Source organism: Chinchilla lanigera, unplaced genomic scaffold (genome assembly GCF_000276665.1).
Source record: "Chinchilla lanigera isolate Chin_1 unplaced genomic scaffold, ChiLan1.0 scaffold00071, whole genome shotgun sequence".
Lineage (NCBI taxonomy): Eukaryota > Metazoa > Chordata > Mammalia > Rodentia > Chinchillidae > Chinchilla > Chinchilla lanigera.
The window spans coordinates 9911154-9932830 of record NW_004955472.1 but is presented as its reverse complement, the minus strand read 5'-3'; the positions used below and the strand labels follow the sequence as shown (position 1 = coordinate 9932830).

The 21677-nt window shown below is 35.9% G+C and overlaps 1 protein-coding gene and 1 long non-coding RNA gene across 2 annotated transcripts in view; one reads left to right on the top strand and one right to left on the bottom strand.

The window, feature by feature from the left end:
• Window positions 1-9000, bottom strand: part of Izumo3 (IZUMO family member 3) — a 34622-nt gene extending 25622 nt beyond the window's left edge. The window contains 9 exon segments of the mRNA XM_005401190.1: window positions 6643-6698; window positions 6701-6765; window positions 7070-7136; window positions 7139-7159; window positions 7553-7633; window positions 8103-8120; window positions 8327-8416; window positions 8561-8640; window positions 8777-9000. Coding sequence (XP_005401247.1) covers window positions 6643-6698; window positions 6701-6765; window positions 7070-7136; window positions 7139-7159; window positions 7553-7633; window positions 8103-8120; window positions 8327-8416; window positions 8561-8640; window positions 8777-9000 — 702 coding nt within the window.
• A 276-nt stretch (window positions 9001-9276) lies between these two features.
• On the top strand, window positions 9277-9899 carry LOC102028956. Its single transcript, XR_263561.1, has 2 exons — window positions 9277-9422; window positions 9618-9899. It is a non-coding gene; the product is annotated as an uncharacterized LOC102028956 (long non-coding RNA).
• Window positions 9900-21677: the final 11778 nt, after the last annotated feature.

Sequence of the window (21677 nt, the reverse complement as noted above, 5' to 3'; positions counted from 1 at the left end):
AATAGGACATCCAGATAAGTGAAGCATGTAGAACTCCAATTAATAATAACCAAAATAAATCTACACCGAGACATATAGTGATCTGAGAAACTCAACAAAACCTCAGAATATTAAAAGCTGTTAGAGAAAAGACACAGATCATCTATAAAGGAAAGCCTATCAGAATCACAGCAGACTTCTCAACACAAACCATCAAAGCAAGAAGAGCTTGGAGTGAAGTAATTCAGGTACTAAAAGAAAGCAGCTTTCAACTCTGAGGTACCTGGCAAAACTATCTCTCAAAGTTAATGGAGAAATAAAATATTTTCATGATAAAGAACTGAAGAAATTCATGAGCACAAAACCAGTCCTACAAAGAGTACTAAAAGATATTCTAGAAAGAGATAAAACAGACTAGAACTTCAAGAACAACAACAGAAAGGAATCACCAAGCAGAATAAGCAATTAAACGGAGGGAAAAAGGAGGATCAAACACCAGGAAAATAGCAGGATAAAGATAAGCCAGTACATATAAGTTACAACCATCAGTGTAAATTCTCAATGCACCAACAAAAAGAAGCAGACTAGAAGAGTGAATCAGCAAACAAGAGTGAAGCAGAGATAACAATCATAAACATCTATGCACCAAATATAGGAGCACCATATAAGACAAATTCTAACAGACATGAAAAATGAAACAAATAGCAACACAGTTGTAACAGGGGACTTTAACACACCATTCTCACAAAGAGATAGATCAACTAGACAAAAAAGTGGGAAAGAAATAGCAGAACTTAAACTTTCGAACATATGGACTTAGTTGCCCTTTACAGATTGTTCCACCCAATAACATCAGAATACACATTTTTCTCAGCTGTACATGGGATGTTCTCTAAAATAGATCATATGCTAGTACATAGAACAAGTTTAAGTAAACGTAAAGGAAATGAAATTATCCCTTGTATACTATCAGACCATAGTGCAATGAAATTGGAATTTAATGACAAAGGAAAACACAGAGACTCCATGAACAGTTGGAAATTAAATAACATCCTTCTGAATAACCAATGGGTCACAGATGAAATCAAAATAGAAATTAAACACTATTAACAATCAAATGAAAATGTACATATAACCTAGAGGAACCTGTGGGATGCAATGAAAGCAGCCCTCAGAGGGAAATTTATAGTGGTGAATTCCCACCTCAGGAAAACAGAACAAGCACAAATAAACAATCTCATGCTGCACCTCAAGTTACTAGAAAAAGAAGAGCATGTCAAATCCAGAGCTCAAAGAAGACAAGAAATTGTAAAGTTCAGAGCAGAAATTAACACAATGGAGACTAAAAAATCAGTTCAAAGAATTAATGAATCAAAGAGTTAATTCTTTGAAAAAGTAAATAAAATAAACCCCTAGCCAATCTTATCAATAATGGAAAGAAAAAACTGAAATACTTGCAGTAAGGAATGAAAGGAGTGAGATCACTACGGATCCTGAAAATATTCAGAAGATAATCAATACCTACTTTGAAAATTTTTACTCTCATGAGATGAAAAACAGAGGAAATGGACAGATTTCTAGATATATATGAATTACCAAACCTGAATGAAGAAGACAGAAAAATCCTGAATAACTCAATATCAGCCAGTGAAATTGAGAATGGATTTAAAAACTTGCCAATGAAGAAAAGCCCAGGTCCTGATGGATTCACAGCTGAATTTTACAAGAGATTTAGGGAAGAGTTAATACAAATTCTTCTCAGTTCTTTAATGAAATTGAAAGGGAAGGAATTCTCCCTACCTCACTAGGGAGGCAAGTATTATCCTGATACCAAAACCAGAGAAAGACCCAATCAAAAAAGAGACCTACAGACCAATCTCCCTAATTAATATAGATGCAAAAATTCTCAATAAAATACTAGCAAACAGAATACAACAAATCATCAAGAAGATTATACACCACGACCAAGTGGGATTCATACCAGGAATGTAGGGATGGTTCCATGTAAACAAATCAATTAATGTAATACACCATGTCAGTGGAGCCAAGGACAAAAATCACATGATCATCTCCATTGATGCAGAAAAAGCCTGCAATAAAGTCCAGCACTCATTCATGTTGAAAACACTACAGAAAATAGGAATAGATGGCATTTACCTCAAGCTGATCAAAGCCATCTATGATAAACTAATAGCTAACATCATACTAAATGATCAAAAATTGAAAGCTTTCACTTTAGAACCAAGACAAGGATGTCCACTGTCACCACTCCTATTCAATATAGTTCTGGAAATATTGGCTAGAGCAATTAGACAAGACAGGCAAATAAAAGGAATAAGGATAGGAAAGGAAGAAGTGAAATTCTCATTATTCACAGATGACAGGATACTCTACATACGAGATCCCAAAAACTCCACCAAAAAGCTTATGGCTTTAATAACCAAATTCAGTACCATAGCTGGATACAAAGTTTATACTCAAAAATTGATAGCATTCCTGTACACAAGTAACAAACAGACTGAGAGAGAAATTAGGGAAACCACACCTTTTACACTAGCATCTAAAAAGAGGGAATACTTAGGAATCAATCAAACAAAAGAAGTAAAAGATCTATACAGTGAAAATTATAGTACTCTGAAAAAAGAGCTGGAAGAGAATATCAGAAAATAGAAAGATATTTCTTGCTCATGGAGAGGAAGAACAAACATTGTGAAAATGGCCATACTCCCAAAACTGTTGTAGAGATTCAATGCAATTCCAATTAAAATACCATTAGTACACCTCACAGATCTAGGGGAAACATTCCTAAAGTTCATCTGGAACCAGAAGAGGCCTAGAATAACAAAATCAATCTTGAGAAACAAAGAAAGACAGAAGGCATCACACTTCCTGACTTAAAATTATATGACAAAGCTACTGTGATTAAATCAGCATGGTACTGGCACAAAAACAGACCTGAAGATCAATCGTACAGATTAGACTATACAGATACAATTACACCCACAATCAATCACCTTATCTTTGACAAAGGGGCAAAGCATGTTCAGGAAGGAAGATAGCCTCTCTAATAAATGGTGCTGGAAAAACTGGCTTTCTACATTCCAAAGAATAAAACTAGACCCCTGTCTTTCAACATGCACTAAATTAAAGTCAAAATGGATCAAAGACCTAAATATTAAAACAGAAACACTAAATTCATTGGAAGAGAAGGTAGGTAAAAATCTTGACGACATTGGAGTAGGCAGAGAGTTCACGAACAAAAACCAGACTGCATGGGAAATACTTCAAAAAGTCAACAAGTGGGATCTCATCTTATTGAAATTTTGCACATCTAAAGAAATCACCAATAAAGTAGAAATAAAACCCATGAATTGGGAAAAAATTTTAGCCGACTGCCCCTCAGACAAAGAACTTCTATCTAGGACATATAAAGAATTTTAAATAATCAGGCCCCCCAAGTTCAAAGACCCAATCCAAAAATGGGCATCTGAGATGAATACACACTTCTCTAATGAAGAGATAGTAATGGTGAATAAATACATGTAAAAATGTTCAAAGTCATTGATCATTTGAGAAGTGCAAATTAAAACAACACTGAGATTTCATCTCACCCTAGAAAGAATGGTTATCATCAAGACATCAACCAATAACAAATGCTGGAAAGGCTGTGGGGAGAAAGGAACCCTACTTCACTTTGGTGGGACTGTAGATTGGTGAAACCACTCCAAAATCAATTTGGAGATTCCTCACAAAACTAAGATTGGAAGTCCGTTTTAACTCAGCTATTCCCCTTCTCGGTATTTTCCCAGAAGAATTAAAGACATCATAGCACAGCGATATATGTGCACCCATGTTTATAGCCACACAGTTTATTATAGCTAAATCTTGGAAACAACCCAGAGGCCCATCCTCTGAGGAATGGATAAAAAACAAGTGGTATTTTTCTACAATGGAGTATTACTCAACTATTTAAAAAGATGAACTCGAGGCTTTTGTAGGTAAATGGATGCAAGTAGAGACCATACTCATAAGTGAAATCAATTGGATGCACATATGGAAGCATCATACTGTCTCTTTGGTGTAGGAATCTGAAAGACTAGGTAAAACTCAAAATGTACAATAGATGATAGGAAAAGGAAAGAAATTTCTCAAAGAAAGGAATGACTGGGATGCAGGGAAGAAGAAAAAAGAAAGAAGGAAGGCAAAATATAAATATATATATGAATAGCTGTGATAACTGTATTGCTGATGTCTGATGGTGTACTGAAATGAACAATTAATGCTCACAATGTTTTATGTTCTGATCGACTTTGCATGCTTGTGTCTGGTGGTCTGAGCAACTGATTTGAAGGTAAAAATATGCACTGGAATTACAATGATGAACTCCTACCATGTGGTCTAGTGATGCTCTGTATTATCTCTAATGTTTTGCCGAAGAATTATTTTCTTATTCTCTTTAATGGTTTGAGCAAACTTTCATTCTCACATCTGGTAATCTGAGCAATGTAGTTGAGGACAGTGATATGTAATGTAACAACCACTGTTAATTTGTATTATTTTGTCTTTAGACCCTGTTTCACTTTGAATGTTCTTGCTCTGATTTGTATATGTTCATGATACTGGTATGCTGCTACTGTTCTATTTTGTTTGTTTCTTTGTTCCTCATTTACTACTATCTTTAAAATAAAAAAAAATAAAATCTCACTGCAATTTTTGAGCACTCTATTAAAATATGACAATATATATTGAAATAAAATATTGCACTCAAACAAGAAACCCCCACAAATAGCCACAAAATCTAATAAAATTTCATGTTTACCACCTGAGACATATCAGTGTTCAGGTTCCCCCTAAGTATATTTTCGTTTATTCATTATCACATTAATGTAGCAGTAATAAGCAAACATTTGAGAGGATCACAATGTGTGAAAGAATTGCAAATACCTCTTTCCACCATTGAGTCAGAGTACCTGTAAGTTATTCCTGCTGGTAAACTGTAGGGCTTCTCTTCTAAAATAAACTTCCAAGGGGGGAAAAAAAAGGAATGAAAAGTTCATGAAGTTTTGAGTTAAGGAGACTTCTTTAATTCCAGGCTTTACCATATACTAGCTGTATAATTAAGAAAACACAGAATAGGTCTGTTTGAAGATCACAGGTACTAGGCTGTGACCTATTGCTGTGGTATCTGACACAGGCTTACCAAACCATCTCATTGATGCTGACATTTAAAGATATACCTTTACGATAGATTAATAGCCCACTTTTATCATCTGTTCATTAATCTATCATAAAGGTATATCTTTAAATGTCAGCATCAATGAGATGGTTTTATAAGCCTGTGTCAGATACCAGAGCAATAGGTCACAGCCTAGTACCTGTGATCTTCAAACAGACCTATTCTCTGTTTTCTTCCTTAGAATGAAGACAACAGCTTTATTACAAGATTACTGGGACAATTCAATTAGCTAGTATATGCAAAACACTCATTAAGGTTCTAAGCATATAAAATATACTCCATGAAAACAAATAAAAGTGAATAATTAATAGTTAATTTCATCTTGGAACATAGATTTAGAAGAAAATGATTGGGACAAACCTTATTTATTTGGGACTAATATTTTGGACTTTTCTGAGTATATGATTGTTATATAATAAAGTCTAAATTGACAAAGTGTCATCAAAAATACATGATGAGTGTTTAAATTAAAACAATTATTACAGGCATATTGCCAGTAATATCTTTCAGCATAGTCCTCCTCACTTCAAAAAATTTATCCCATCATTTTGGCCACTTTCTGAAGCAGTTCTCTAAGTTATCTTTCGTGGATGTATTTTTGAGGTGTGACCAAAATATAGTGAGTGTTGCTGCTGCATGCATCTGACAGAAAAGCAGGCACGAAAACATTGTGGCATGTCCTCATCCATTTCCCTATCAGCTCGGGCACTGTGTGACTTCTGGCTCTTCCCCAAAGTCAAAATAATCATGACAAGTAAAAGTTTTCAGTAGGTTCGGGACATTGAGGCAGCCAGCATGGAAGACATGGATGAAAAAGGACTTCCAGGGTTTCTTCAGTGGCGGAAATGATGAGTGTATTTGAAGTAAGGGGGAATATTTTTGTGAGGATTAGTGGCAATATGTTCTTACTCTAATCAGTTTTCAAATTTAAACATTCAACATATTTCTCAGTTGAACCTCATATATCATCAAGAAAAGAATTCACACTGAACTTAGCACCTAGCAATATATAAGTATTACTAATATATATGTAAATAATAATCATTATATATTACCTAGTAATATATATTACATATGTATATGCCCATATATATATGTGCAGTAACAAAAGAAAAAAATAAAAACTAGACTTAGAAATGTAGAATCTGCCCTAACTACAGCTGTAGATGAGTTACTAATGATGCATTCGTCATTATCACACAGCATACTCTCTTTTCTACACACTGCAACATAGCAGCATTACTTTCTGCACAACTTAGGGTAGACCACTTGCCCTCTCATTGCATCCATTGCCTCAGGGTATCAGTGAGCATCTTCCTTTGAGAAACTCTACATTCTATTTCAGTTTTTTATATTTACTCAGTTTTCTACACTGAGTAAATATTTAAGAGAATCATCATAGTTTTCTATTTTTTTTCTACATTCAAAATATTTTTCTCCTTCTCTTTGTCTGTCATCCTCACTAAATATTCAAGTTTCTTCGCAAATATTGCTTTAGTAAGCTTCGTATTCTCTTCATTTTCCTCCGGTGAGTTATACAGATATAGAAGCTAGAGTAGAGAAAGTAGATAACCCAAACTGTGTTATCAATAGCTGCACTCTCTTAAACAAGTCTACTTTCTTCTTTCTAGGTATCTTTTCATTTCCCTTATGGTTCACCTATTACCCCATAACATTTCCATCCTTTTCTTTCCTGTTGACATGGGAATAGGAAGGACTGTTATGACTGTTATGATGACTGTTGACATGGGAATAGGAAGGACTTTTTTCTAACAGGGAAAAGAAAGTTAAGGTTTTCTCTCTGGTGTGGGAATGATTGGCCCCGTATTTTTTTTGGAGGGAGAATTTACTCACAGTAATACAGCACTTGTCAGTAGTACAGCTTCTGTTAGGACTGTCAAAAATACTATAATCTCTTGATCTCAGCCTTCCTTGGATCGTCTTCTGGATGCAGGAAGGGCAGAATGAAAAATGAGTTTTGGAGGAAGAAAAGGTAACAAGGGACCTTTATTCAGAACAGACTTCAAAAAGCTCATTTGTTCACTGTTTCCTCAACATTCTTTTCACTTGTGCTGTTAGACTCTTAGACATTACAAAACATTTGCCCTACCAGCCTCTACCCAAGTGTTCCATTTCACATCAATTTTTTCATTTCTGACACCTTCAGTCTGCTCACTGCCAGTTATCCAAAATTTTACCCAACATTTTAGTTCTTATTTTGTGACATAATTATGAACTACATAGAAAGTGCTCAACAACAACTTGGGGAATAAATGATTAAACAACCCATGGCCTTGATCTCTAGCCCCTCAAAACTCCTCACTACATCTATGTTACCTTCACAGTATTCCCCTTTGAAACACTGAATGGAGATGAGGAGACAGGTCCAACAATCAAGGACAGGACCTTCAGTCACAACTGGTTAGAAAGGAAAAAGTAATCAGAAAATGACTGTAGTGAAGGAGTTCCTTAGTTTAGACATCAAGTGTGGATCTAATTGTCAGGTGAATTAGAGTCCAGGCATTCCCAAGACTCTTATGTTGCATTGCTCTAAATTCCTTTCCCCCTATTAACGGAGTTTCTATAAATTAAGTTGGATCTCTGAAGGACTGGAAGTAAAGATACCTAAGCTCATATTGGTGCAGTAGATTGAAATCTGTATAGGAGAACTCAGAGGACATCCCAAATCTGTGCATCTTAATAATGTAAACAGAATTCTTTCATAAGCTAGATTTTTGTTATCAGATATTATTAATATTGATATTATTAATATTCATCCAAGTAACCATAGCTTTGAGTGTGATGGGTGGTAGAGATAGAACCCCATAGAGCAAAAGAGGTGGGAAAACCACCCAAGCCCTCAAGGTATCACAGGTACTGTACTCACTGCAGTCTTCAGAACAAGCTAAAAGAGATCCAGAAAGTTCTAATGAGCTTAGAATCAGCTTAGAGGTTACCATATTTATAGCTAAAAACTCTTTTTGGCCATTAAGTGCCAGCTACCCCTCAACCCATGCTACATGTCTATTATCTGAACCATTGTTCCTCCTCTCACCTGTCATTTTCTATTTTCTTTCGAAACTTTCAGTTTTGGTAGAAAATTTCCATTACCAACTTCCGAGAAGTCCTTCAGTCTTTCTTTCAGTTTGGTTTCCAGGTTTTGGTGGACATCGAGAAGCTTGCCTTGAAAGATAAAGGCACCTAAAACAAAACGGATGGGATTCAGATATTAGGATGCCCTTCCTTTCGAATTTACTTCTAGTTGTTTTGTCTTGTTTATCCCACCCAAGTTCCCTCAGATTTGCTCTGGCAGTACAGACTTTTGTACATGAAACAGAACCTCACCTTTCCATGTGTCATTGCCCAGTCTATAAAATTCATCCTTCAGCCATAGTCTCAACTTGACAACCTTTGAAACAGCCAGAGAGGATGAAGAAAAATACACATGGGGAAATAATAAAGCCCATGGAGGAAAGTGTGCATGACCAGTTGCTCTCTTCCCTGCCTCCCCTCCATCGATCCCCCCTAAACACTTAGGAACTCCAGCTTCCCTCACCTAACACCCGAAGCATCTTGTCCTTGTGGGAAACCTTGAAGCTTAAATGAACCATCAGTTTAAAGTGCCTTTCAAGCAGCTGAGTTCAGCCAGGGACATCCAGGGGTACCATATTTGCCAGCAAGGATCTAATATCCTCGGTGAATTTGGGGTCACACTCCAAATAGCCCTCGACCCCATGAATGACCGCCAAGGGCAGGAGCAGGAGAACTAACTGCAGGCTACCCATTTCCTTTCCCCAACCCCTCAACCACAGCAGATCGTCCTGGCAACAAGCTCACTTAGTTCCTTTTCCTGCAAAAGTCCAATATCCTTGTGCTGGATATTTGGAGTTCTATTTTCCCTCCCACTTTTAGAAACTCTCATTTTGCTGAGTATCTTCTGTTGTCTTCATTCCAGAGAGACCTAAAACTGCCAGCAAGGGAATGATTATGTGAGTTCTGAGTACAGAACACAGACACAGGGAGAAGCCTGAGCTCACAAAAGAGAGTTCTGCATAGGGAAATGTCTCAGAACAGTTTCCTTAGCTCTTTTTTGGTGTTGTTAGTAGATTCCCACTCCTCTCCTATCCTTTGGACAGAGACAGATGGTGGGAGAGATCTCACAGTACCTTAGAAATAGCTTAACACAAACTCTATTTCTATAGAAGAGGTAAGAAAAGTCAAAAATAAGGGGCTGCTTGGGTCTCAGTCTCTATTGGTAGCAATGCTGTTGGGGGAGAATGAATGGGCATTTATACACAATGACAAATGATCACCTTGTTATAATTGATAATTTCTCAGAAACTTCCAGTGACAGTTGCTTATTGGATGATTCCTTCAGCCATGTTTTGTGACACTTTTATAGCATTCTTTTTAGAGAAACTGGAGCTGAAGACTAGAAATAGCAGTGGAGGAACAGAGTGATGAATGGGAAATCATTAATATGCCGACACCATTAACAGATGCATCATGAAACAGTAATGATGGAGTATACAACAGGCAGAATATCACCGTGGCTATCATGGGCTGCACTCTCAGGCAATTACATGGAAGTTGGCTAAGTAAATGTTTTTCCTTCAGTTTGTGGCTCTTTGAACAAGAATGTTCTTTGTTTTTTGAAGAAATAAAGGCCACTTTGCCTACTTTTGAAAATACTGATTACCTCATTTCTAACGTTGCTTGTAGGGCTATTTTATTCCAGAAACCAGGAAACACAGGCACACACAATATTTAATAGTAAAATCTCAACCTATGTTAAGAACAGCCATGGAGTGGGAAGTAGCAAGGGAAGTTAAAAGAACTACAAATTATTCTATGCCTGTCATGTGAAGAGATATCTACTAAACTCTTCAGCTACATTATCACAAGTCTTCATGACATACTAATGCTCTGAAGTACATGTAAAGCTCTGCAGAAGGACAGAAATGCACTGACCAAGTTGGTAGAAATTTCTTAAAGACAGCCTGGATCCAGGAAACTAGAAACAATAGCTATTGAATATATTGTGACGGGTGAGAATTCAGTAATGTTCAGGAATATTTAGTGGTAGTACTCTGCTGGTGCTAGTGATGGAGTGCTGATAGAACATAATATATTCAACATTTTCATGGGATGAGTTCTGACAATTTTAGAAGTGTAAAATGTTTAAACTGGGAAAGAATAGCTGTATGGAAGTTGATTCATAATATAATCACGTTACTTAATTAAAATAATAATATGTATGTCTCAGAAGCAAAATGCTAAACCTGGGTTGTGAACTGATTATGTTAGTATTGGTTTGGATTGGCATGGAAGGGATACAATTTATAGTCTATAAAAGTTTATGGAACAGTTGCATTTATAGCTAGTTGAATTCATTATTTAAAATAGCATAGCAGGGGCTGGGGATTTAGCTCAGCCACACAGCACCTGCCTGGCAAGCAGAAGGTTGTAAGTTCGATTCCTGGTACTGGAAGAAAAACAAAAACAAACAAAACAAAATAAAATAGCATAGCAAATGCAAAATAATATATGCATCTATATTATATTATGTGGATACAATATATTTGTGATTCTTATACAGACATGGTATTCATAGGAAATTGTTTTTTATATTCTAAAACTAACAATTTAGAAAGTACCCCTTTCATGGGATAGAATCAGTTGTTTCTGTGACCTTTGGACTTTCATACAAGTTATATAATGCCCTGAGGTTTAAGTTTTGTTTTTTTTTTTTTGTTTTTTTTTTGGTTTTTGGTTTTTCTCCGGTATCGGGAACCGAACTCACGACCTTGCGCTTGCCAGGCAGGCGCTTTTGCCACTGAGCTAAATCCCCAGCTCCCCCTGAGGTTTAAGTTTTGAAGAACAAGTCTCATGACGAAGAGCAAGGATCACTGCATAGATTTTTTTCATCCCATTGTAATCTAAGTCCAATATTCACAAATAAAAATAAGAATCATTGTAGATCACAATTTTTATACTCTCTTCTTTGAATGAATTGTTTCTCCTCTTGCAGACCTGGTGTACTATTTCCTGTCCCTGTCACTTCACAAAATTTCCTAAAACTTTTCTAGCTTCCACCACTGACTGTGAGCCTTTCCAGGGGAGGCCTTTGATACAGACTTGCATGGGACATTGTCATGGGCTCTAGGACTGCATTTGGACTTGTGAAGGTCATTGTCATGGGATCTAGGCCCTCCTATGGACTCTTTCGGTCTCCAGTGTGTGGATAGATCTCCTCTGCTCTTCTGTATTTGACCTTTTGGGTGAATATTATAAAAGAATCCTATCATTTATATGTCCTGTATTAAATCTGTTTCTTTGCAAACCATGACTACAACATCATGGTTTCTTATCGTTTTGAGTTAAAGCTAGTGGGCATGAAACAACAGGTTTCATGTCTCATAAACAAACACTGCTATTTGTGGAAAACTTTCCTCCTATTATATATGGGTAGGTTCTCCTCAACTACACAGTTCTGTGAGGTAACATAAGCCACATATCCCCATTTCTACATCTTATTTAAATATGCAAAGAAGAGCAAGGAATTATGAGACAATGATTCTTTCAAGAGGAACACAGCTACCTAAACAGTATGTTTAAATTATTGAGCAATATTGGTTTTATCAGATTTTGCTAATGTTGCTTTTTATTTTTCCCTAGTGAGGTGACAATTAAGATGCTCAGTGAAAGCTCACACTGATTATAGAGTATAAGTAGGTTATGTTTCTTTTGTTTAATTGAGAATAGTCTAAACAGATGTATGACCTTGCAGTTTTAGCACCCATATTATTTAATTCTCAAGCCAAGTCTGGATCACTCTATTGAATATAATAGGAGTCTAGTGTTTAGAGAAATTAAGGGATTTGTGGAAAATCATATGCCTGATGAGGGAAAGATTTGTGATTATAACACAGATTTGTCTACCTTTCCATGAACCATCTTCCCCAAGTGCCAAAATATTCCCTAAATGTGGTGAATCCAAGGTGCTGTGATCACTGCTTGAAATTATTAAGAACAGGTAACCTCTAGGAATTTTCTTTTTGTGTGTAAGAAAACAAAGATAGTTCATTCTGGCTTCTCACTAATGCTTACAATAAATGGATTCTATATTGTCAACCATTTTCTAATATTTTTTCATGGTTAATTCTTATTTTTTTTTTCTTTTCTTACAACTACCTACAGAGATGATTTGAAGAATTTTTATGCTCAACTATAACTTGTTTGCCTTATGCTTGAAAAACACAATTTTCTTTAATATTTTGAATGAAAAGGCATAAATGTTAATATAATTTCTCTTAAAAACACCACATAAAATTTGTATTTATTTTTCCCTCTCTTTAAAGGGAATGAAAATATAATAATAAAAATTACAAGAATACATTATCAACGATAATAATAAGGAACACCACTGGGCACATAGTTTGTCAATATTTTGTATTCTTTATATCTATGATTTTATAAAACTCTTATGATAAAAAATGTTAGAGCTGTATTCCCATTTAGAGGTGAGAGAACAGAGACTGTGTGCTATGGTTTGTGTCTAGATGCCCCCTGAAAGCCTCATGCAGTCATAGGGGCGGCTTCTAGAGTTTGTGACTGATTCATAGTCCAGTGCTGGGATTATGGGCCTGAGTGCTACACCTGCCCTGGGGCGGGCAGCCTGCATACAATGTAAGGGAGGGAAAGAGGCTGCTTGCTGCCTCCATGCTTTTAGATTTTGCTGCTCTTGCTGTTTTCCACAGCCATGAGCTGTTGCCCTCTGCCATGTGCCACCCTGCCTTGGAGGCAGCCAAGTATAGACTGAAACCTCCACAAACTGAACTAAATAAACCTTTCCTTCCTTAATTTTGGGCGTCAGGTATTTTGTCTCAGCAACAAGAGAAATGTATCCAAGACACAGTAGCTTAGGATTTTGTACCAGACCACAGAGTTCTCCAGCGGTAGAGCTATTTCAACTGATATGCATTTGAAGTGATTCAGTGGTTGCAGTTTCAACCAATTCCCTACCTAGTATTCTTTTAACCTCCAAATTCTAATTTTGTATTAGCCAAATTGAAAAAACAGTTCTATCCCTGTGCACAATAAACTGGCATATGTCTCAATATATAAGACAACAGAAGAGGCATTGTGTCCTAGCTCATAGACAGTGTTGTTCTAAATTTGGTCCCTGTAGTAATGAAAATATAGTCAAGGAGGAAAGTTCAGTCTAATTGGGACATTGTGGCTACTGCCATTTTAAAATTAATTTTATTGTTGATAATTCTTTCTCATTATACCACCTTTCATTAGCATAACATTTTGTATGTGGATCATTTTTGCAAATTTCTACTTGTCACATGGTCTTGAAACATGGATGTGATAACTTCTTTTGATTTGTGAAAATATGTTAAATAAAATGTTCTGTATAAATACAATTTCTTTTATATATTCTGCTTATAAGTCTTCTTAACATTAGGTTATGGGGGGTTAAGTAAAATTCTGTTATATATTGTATAGGGCCTTTGGAACAGGGATTTTAATAAGATTTACTGTTTATCTATTTATCACCATAAAATGAGATGAGGGAACTATGAGGAAACAGAATGAGCCAGTGAGGATGCAGGAAGGTTTTAGTTTAGTAGAGACAAGATAATGTTGGTGGAGTGGACGATTAAATGTAGCAGCTGGGATGAGCTACACAAGAGAAGCTGTGGAACCTCCCTCCATTGCTACCCTGTCTAGTGTTCTGGGCTTAGCAGAATGGAGGCCCGCGTTACACAGCTGCAGCAATACTCAGAAAACGGCAACGTGAAAAGTGTCTGCCTTATACTAACTATTCCTTAAATGCCCTGAAAGTGTAACCACAGAGAAATGTTCATTTTTTTGCAGAGTACAAATTCTGGTATTCCATTTCCTAGATTGGAAAGGGCTTTGTCAAGTTCCATATTCTACAGGTTATTAAGTTATTTTTAATATGTCAGAACGGATTGTAGAAATTAGTTCAAATAAGATTTTTTAGATAGAGGACTATTTTAGAGAAAAAATATATCATGGATTTTGATTGCAGGTGTTTGAGAATTTCACCATAAATGTGCTATAAAATTCTCTTTCTTTATGTCTCAAGAAAAGACCTTGACAAACTATGCATTGACCACTTTTCATTTATGCCAAATTTAGCTCTTCGAAGGCCTGAAGGGCGTATGTAATAAAATGGTCATACATTATCTTATTTGCAGGCTGAGTTTTATAAGCTCCCGTAAAACAATTACCATATATACATTTTATAATAAATGGCCAAAGTAGCTGCAAAGAATATGAAAAAGTCAATAATTAATTCAGATTTCCAAATGTAACAGAGACAGTAGAGCTTTCTCTTCTTTTCAAAAGAGATGGTTTCTTTGTTAGGAATATGCAAGCATGTTAATTCATTACTGTGTGGTTTCTCTTTTTCCAAAGCTTGTTGAAGGTCTAATTTATGTGCAAGACTGAAAGCTGTTTAAACGGATAATATGCCTCCTTCATGAGAAATACCACCCCTTTATGCTCCATTAAATTCAGACGTTGACTTTATAAGCTATGTACCAATTATTTCTTTCCAGAAACAGCAGCACAGTTTTTTCCACAAAGGACAACAGATTATTGCAGGCTGCTATTAATCTCCACACAGTCCACAAAAAACACAGGACACTAGGGAGAAAACAACTGAGTTGCTATTTTAGCATTTGCAAAATGGTACATGAAGAGGAAATAAAAAAGAAATGCTCATGTGATTGCAATACTCCTATGTTATTTCAAATCTCCCAAAGATAGTAAAAAAAAAAAAAAAAAAGTTAACCTAATCAATAGCGACCTGCTGAGGCAGACGCAGTGCCTGTAGATGGACACGGATGGGTCTTTGCCGGATTGACCTCTGTTTTCCTCAACAGTCTGGCTGGCCGCTGTGCACGATCACTGCGTCAAACGCTAGCTGGATGGTATAGCGGGGTAAAATATCCATGAAAATAGCTTCTTATACAACAGCAGCGCTATTGAGTGCAATGAAAACAGGCCAGTTTAAATAGTAAAAACCAGAATAATATACTGGTACTTCAACATATCCAAATATAATATAGTAATATAATGGCATGGAATTCACGGAGGGGGCAAAACTATTATCACTATTATCAAAACTGTTGTATTTATTGATCCTTGCATCAAAATCAAAGGAGAATGATAATAATGAGAAGGCAATTATTCAGTGTTTAAAAAAAACTTTCACTTTATTCATATATCCAATAAAAATATTTGAATGACTACTATTTAACTATTCAACCAATATTTATTGAGCACTTTTCATTCGGCAGAAATCATGCTAAGCAGTATCAATAGGAGACTGGGACAAAAATGCTTTGCTAGAGAATGTAGTCATGTGGAGAGCTGATGTTTTAGTCTAAATGATTTTTTTAGGTGCATTTAATCTAAATACTTTTTCTTTTATGTGCTTTAGTGTCTGTTGTTGTTTCCTTCAAAGGATTTACCTATCTACCTATATCTCTATCCCCGTATGTTTCTCTATGTAGCTGTCTGTCTGTCTATTACTTATTTATCTTACAGAGATAGATAGAAATGCAGGTATGGATATTCATTTCTATGTATATGTTCGTTTTACTTTTTAAAAATTAACTTTCATCTTTTTTAATGGGTATTCTGCCCCATTTCAAACAAATGCTGGAAGATTTGATGGAATGGTCCACAGGTTAAAATGTGAGCCTTGAACTAGCTTAAGATAAGTACTTTTCATTCTTTCAGAAACTGGGTCAAGAATGGGTATGTAGACCAACCAGCCTCTGAAACACTGCCAAATAGTAATAGAAGATAGTTAGGAAAAAGGTGTTGCTCATTCTTCCTCAGGAGCTAGCAGAGAAAAACCTGATTTTTTTCCAAAACTTGGTGGTGTGAGGATGTGAACATGTGCACTGCATATGTCGGAAGTGTGTTGGAGCCGGTCCTTGAGTGTGATGCACAGCAGGGGACTGTGCACCAGCTGCGCTTAGGGACAGTGTGGTGGCCTTCTGAAAGTGACCGTGATGGCAGTATTTACACCACAGTAATCACAAGAAATCACATAGATAAGGACTTCTTCACACCTCTTTTTCTTCCCTTTCCTTTTCCTTTGTTTCCTCTTTCAGAATGCCAGTTCTCCAATATTATGACTACCATCAGCACCGGGTTAGTGTCCCGAGCCCAGAAAGTGATAATGAAACTGATAGAGTCAGGAGAAACAGGTGGATTATCTGATTAACTCCATCCAGCTCTACTGGAAACATATCCTGTCTATGGAGTTTCCATAGACATAACCATATAATTTCCCCACAAAGTCACAGAGTTCCATAGAGAATGTACATTTTTACTTGAAGATAGGATATTCTAAATTACATAGACTTCAAGTATATTCTGAACACTAATTGTGGTTACAGGAATCTTAAGAGAGGGATTGACAGATTTGAATGTGTAACTCTGCTTCTCAAGGTGCCTCTGGGAGCAGGTGCTTAAGGGGTTGATATTTTGGAAAAGGCAGTTTAATTGTTGAAAATGATGCTGCCTGGAAAGTTAAAGGTTAAGTGGTTAAACTGTGTGGTGTTGGCCTATGTACTCATTCCAATCTATGTAAAATCTCCAGAAAAATTTACAGTGTATGCTCCAATAAAAAAAAAACGTAAGTATTGCCCCCTAAAATTTGTAAAATTGCCTCTATCTTTCTTTAGTAGTTATGAGCTAACTGGTAAGTTTCAGAGATGAGACTAAAGAGTGATCAAATTCCAAAATAACAACATGATCAAATTAAAACTTCTATTTTAATATGATTGGGAAGCAGTGGGGGCATACAGTTCTCTTGAGGTTAGAATATGTAGTGACTCTTAATGAAAAAATATATTCTACAATTTTCATTAATATACTCCATGTGAAAATGAAGAAATTGTACTTAAATTATGATATAATAAATTATTTATGGAGAAACATGGGTTCCCTTTCTAAAGCTAGTGTTCATACAAGAATTTGTCTTGTGAATTTACTGACAAAATAAGCAAAAGAGTTAGATGTCAAGTATTTAATGCACTTTTGATATGTATTAGACATTTTTAGAAGTACTATGCCATCTTGTTTTTATGTAAATCCCTTATTGGGACAAAGAACTGATCTACTGAGTATAGCAAGTAAAGAAACTGACCTTCCAAATGGAAAAATTAGTTTTTAAAGCAATGTGTCCTGTGAGGACAAGAACTGAGGGCCAACTCCAAATGTCCATGCTTAGCTGAATAAGGTCTTATCAGCTAAATATACTGGTGCATATTTCACCCTGGCCCAATCAGAGAGACAAACAAACAAGAGGGATAACAATAAAAGGGGGAGGGTATGTTTGTTTGTGTTTAGATGACAGAGAATGTGATATGAAATAGGAAAGCCACTCAACCACATAGTCCGATACTGCTGTTGCTATTGCTGTTGCTGCTTTTTTTTCTCTCTCTCTCGGAAACGCTACTTTTATTCCCTTCCTGGAATACAATTTTATTGTTTGGTCCCATAATTGTGAGCAATCCACAGGACTCCTCTTAATCTTCTTCTATTCTTGCTCTGCTTAATTCCAACTATTCCTATGACTTTAACATTTAAATCTCTATCAATATAACCTAGATATAGAGCCACAACTAGCCTCTTCTTAAAATGATATTTCCCAAATGGAGCTTGATAATGACTAAATGATTAGTGATCCTCCAAACATATTGAATAGACTTTGTAATATGGTGTTCCACTCAATTATTCTACTAGATCATTATATAGAAGAAATTGAGCTGTATTTTAAGACATCGTTCAAATGAGACATTTCTCACAATTCTTGGCTGTAGTCTATTGGGAATAAATAAGTAGCCTCTGAGGATAGACTAAGCAAATTCAGCCTACTTCAGTTATGGTACAGAACATTATGGCATTTAATTTTCACCATCTTTTTAATCTACTTGCATCTTCATGAAATATTTACTTAGCACTATTGTGTGCAGAATGTGAAGTTTTCTGAAGGAATTGGAGTACATGATCGTGGGGCATGAAAATGAATTCTACTTGCAAACGCACACTTTTTAAATCTAATGTTTACTTCTTGTAATAACTGTAGGTTTGGGATAACCATAATGTGAATTGCAGTGGAGAATTAATATTCTCTTTGTAAAGAATCCATTTGCTAATTTTCCTTCTAACTTTAAAGCAGTCTGAAACAAGAAAAAAATTAAGTTCATCAAATGAAAATTGATATATCTCTCTAATGAAAAAGATTTTCTTTTAAATTGGAACATTTCTCTGGGAGGTAATTAACACTTAGAAACTGATTTTATGTAAGACAATAAAAAGAAAAGTGGAAAACAGATTTAAATACAAATATAAATAAAAGTCTTTTTTTTGATCCACTACATAAGTAGCTCATTTTATTTTTCAAGTAATTGAAATACTTTTTACAAATAGTTTCCTCTCATTTCAGGCTGCAAAACTCCCCCAAATAGAAAAAACAACAGGAACCATCTGATCCATTCCAAGTTTGTGTTGCTTGAAAGCAAACGTGATATTCCTGTCCTTTTATTCTGTTTTAATTTTGTAAAGACACTCCTTGTAATTTGTATTAGGAGTGGGTAGTGTATTGCAAATAGAAGGAAATGCATGATTGCTTAAAGAAAAGAAACCCTTAGCAAAATGGGGTTTAAAAACTTTCAAATTTTAAAGATAGAAAGTAAAACTTTATTGCTGAAGGAATAACTGGGAAATTCTCATTATGAAGGAAAACTGACGGTTTGAAATAAAAATCAATACCACAACTAATTATTGGTTGCTGCAGTATTAATAAAACTGTACATGTTTTTGTTTTCTAGAAATCTTAATTATAACATTGTCTTTTATTTCATTGAATCTTTATGACTTTGGGAAAAAGATATAATTTTCATATTTGTAGATGAAAAGTTAAGTTTGTGAACATTGAGACTTTTGCCCGTGTCATATAGCTGGTCCGTGGGGGTGCTAAAATTCGAATTTAGCTCTGAACCCAAGGCCTGTGTTTTTTCCACAATATTACCTGTCTACACTGAAAAACAAAATTATCATCACATTTGTTATGGTTTATATCTAGACATTCCCCCAAAGCCTCACATGCTCACAGGTAGGCCTTTGGGGGGGGCAATGATCATGGGGGTAAAATACTCATCGTTGCATGAATCCACCAACAAGTTCATAGCTAAAAGTGATTTGGGAGGTGAAACCTGGGTGGAGGAGGTGGGTTACCGGGGGCGTGGCCTGGAAGGTTGTCTCTCTCTCTCTCTCTCTCTCTCTCTCTCTTGCTCTCGCTCTCATTCTTGCTCTTTTCTCTTTCCTTGATGTTTCTCTGTGTTCTGCTACTGTGCCATGAACTATTTCTCCTCTACCTGTGGCCCAGCCTTGGAATCAGCTTACTAGGCATTGAAACCGCTACAAATTATGAGCTGAAATAAATCTTTCCTTCTTAGGCTTGTGGGTGTTGCATACTATGTCGTCGTGGTGAAAGAGTAACGTTCTGTAATGTGATGTGATTTCACACTACCCAGTGATTTTTAAAATTTAGTATGTTAATGTTGCAATAATCTATTTAAAGTGATTCACTATTTTCTCTAAGGCCCACACCATGGGTGGGTGGGATGGACTGTGTAATCTGAACTTTTGGAAGAATAAAACTGATTGATCCATGGAAGTATTAAGAAACTATTATCTAAAAGAACCAGTCTACATTAACAAATGTTATGAGCATGATAAAATTTAACTTATATGCTCACATATTTTTCTTAAATATACTTATGAAAATATGCATTAGGTAGTTGATGCTGAGATTCTAAACTCTAGGATCATTTTGAGGAGAGTTTTTAAAAATATATAGGTAATTACCATATGAATAGGCTTTGTAGAACAAAGCGTATTACTTCACTCACTAGATGAACGTGTTCATTTAATTTCTATAATATGGTTAACATTGAACTGGGTTTGGGGGATTTATCAGTGAGTGGAATAAGCTCACTGTGCTTGTGCTGTTCATGGTCTAATTATACAAGGAGATGAATGATTACAGCAAAGGATGTTTTAAACAGCATAGGAACCTAGCTTCTAGTGGAGGCTGAAAAGGATTTTCCTGATAATAGAGATACATTTCACCTGTGATCTGAAAGATGCTTAGGAGTTAACAAGGATAAAGAATTTTGATAGAACTTTTCAGATAGAGGAAGATTATGTGCAAAGGCCTGAGACAAAAGTGTGTATAATTAATTCAAGTACCTGAGAGCAGTTTGATTGAATCAAGGCAGAGAGTAAGGTGATAAATTTGTGGAAAGAGCAAAACTAGACAGCACAGTTTAACAATTTTGATATTGGCCTAGTTTTCTTTTCTTTTCTTTTCTTTCCTATTTTCTTTTTCTTTCTTTCTTTCTTTCTTTCTTTCTTTCTTTCTTTCTTTCTTTCTTTCTTTCTTTCGTTCATTCTAGTCTCACCATGTAGCGTGGGCTGCCTCAAACATGCAATCATGCTGCCTCAGCCTCCCAAGTGCTAGAATTACAAATATGCACTACCATGTCTAGCTTGCTATCAGCTGTTTTATTGAAATAGTTTAAGCTCAGCTTGCATGAGCAGATCTATGTATATAAAGATTATTGAAGCTTCAATATAGAACACATTTAAGGGTGCCAGAGTGTATGCAGGAAAGCAGCAAGCTTTTGAACAACAGGATGGAAGAGAATGTTACAGTCAACCTGAGTTGTGGGACTGACAGCCATGAAACTGGTAACCACATGAAACAGAGAAAGAATGGAGTTGATTCTCAATGCACTGTATGACAGCGGACCAGCAGAGGGCTGTGCAGAGAGACACGGAGATGTTGGAAGACAGGCTTGGGGAGGAAGGGTCAGAGCAGTATTACAGCGGTTAGGAATCTGATTTTGAGCCAGGTGTGGTGGCAGTCCTGTGTAATCTCGGCACTCTGCGAGGCTGTGGCAGGGGGAGCACAGCACAAAACTCATAGTGACACTCAAACAAAAAGCTGGGTATGAAGGCTGTGACTTTAATTCCCAGTACTGTCAAAAACAAAAGCAGTGATTGAGGATTCTGGATTCAACTTTTGAGTCTGAAATTTGATAGTTTTAGGGACTTCAACAAGTTGTTTATGCCCTTTGTGCCTTATTTTATGTGTCCATACACTGCAAAAATTTATGACAGTAATATAACCAACTTATCTGGAGCATTTATATAGCACACGGAAGAATTTAGTAACTTATTGTAATTATTTTGACTCATTCTGCATGTGTTGAAATTTAGGCACTTTTAAACTCAAATATAGGTAGATGTTGAATAATCTATTAGATATATGGATCTGGATTTCAGAGGAAAGGTCTAGACTAGAGAAAAATTTAATGGTCAATAGGATTTAGAT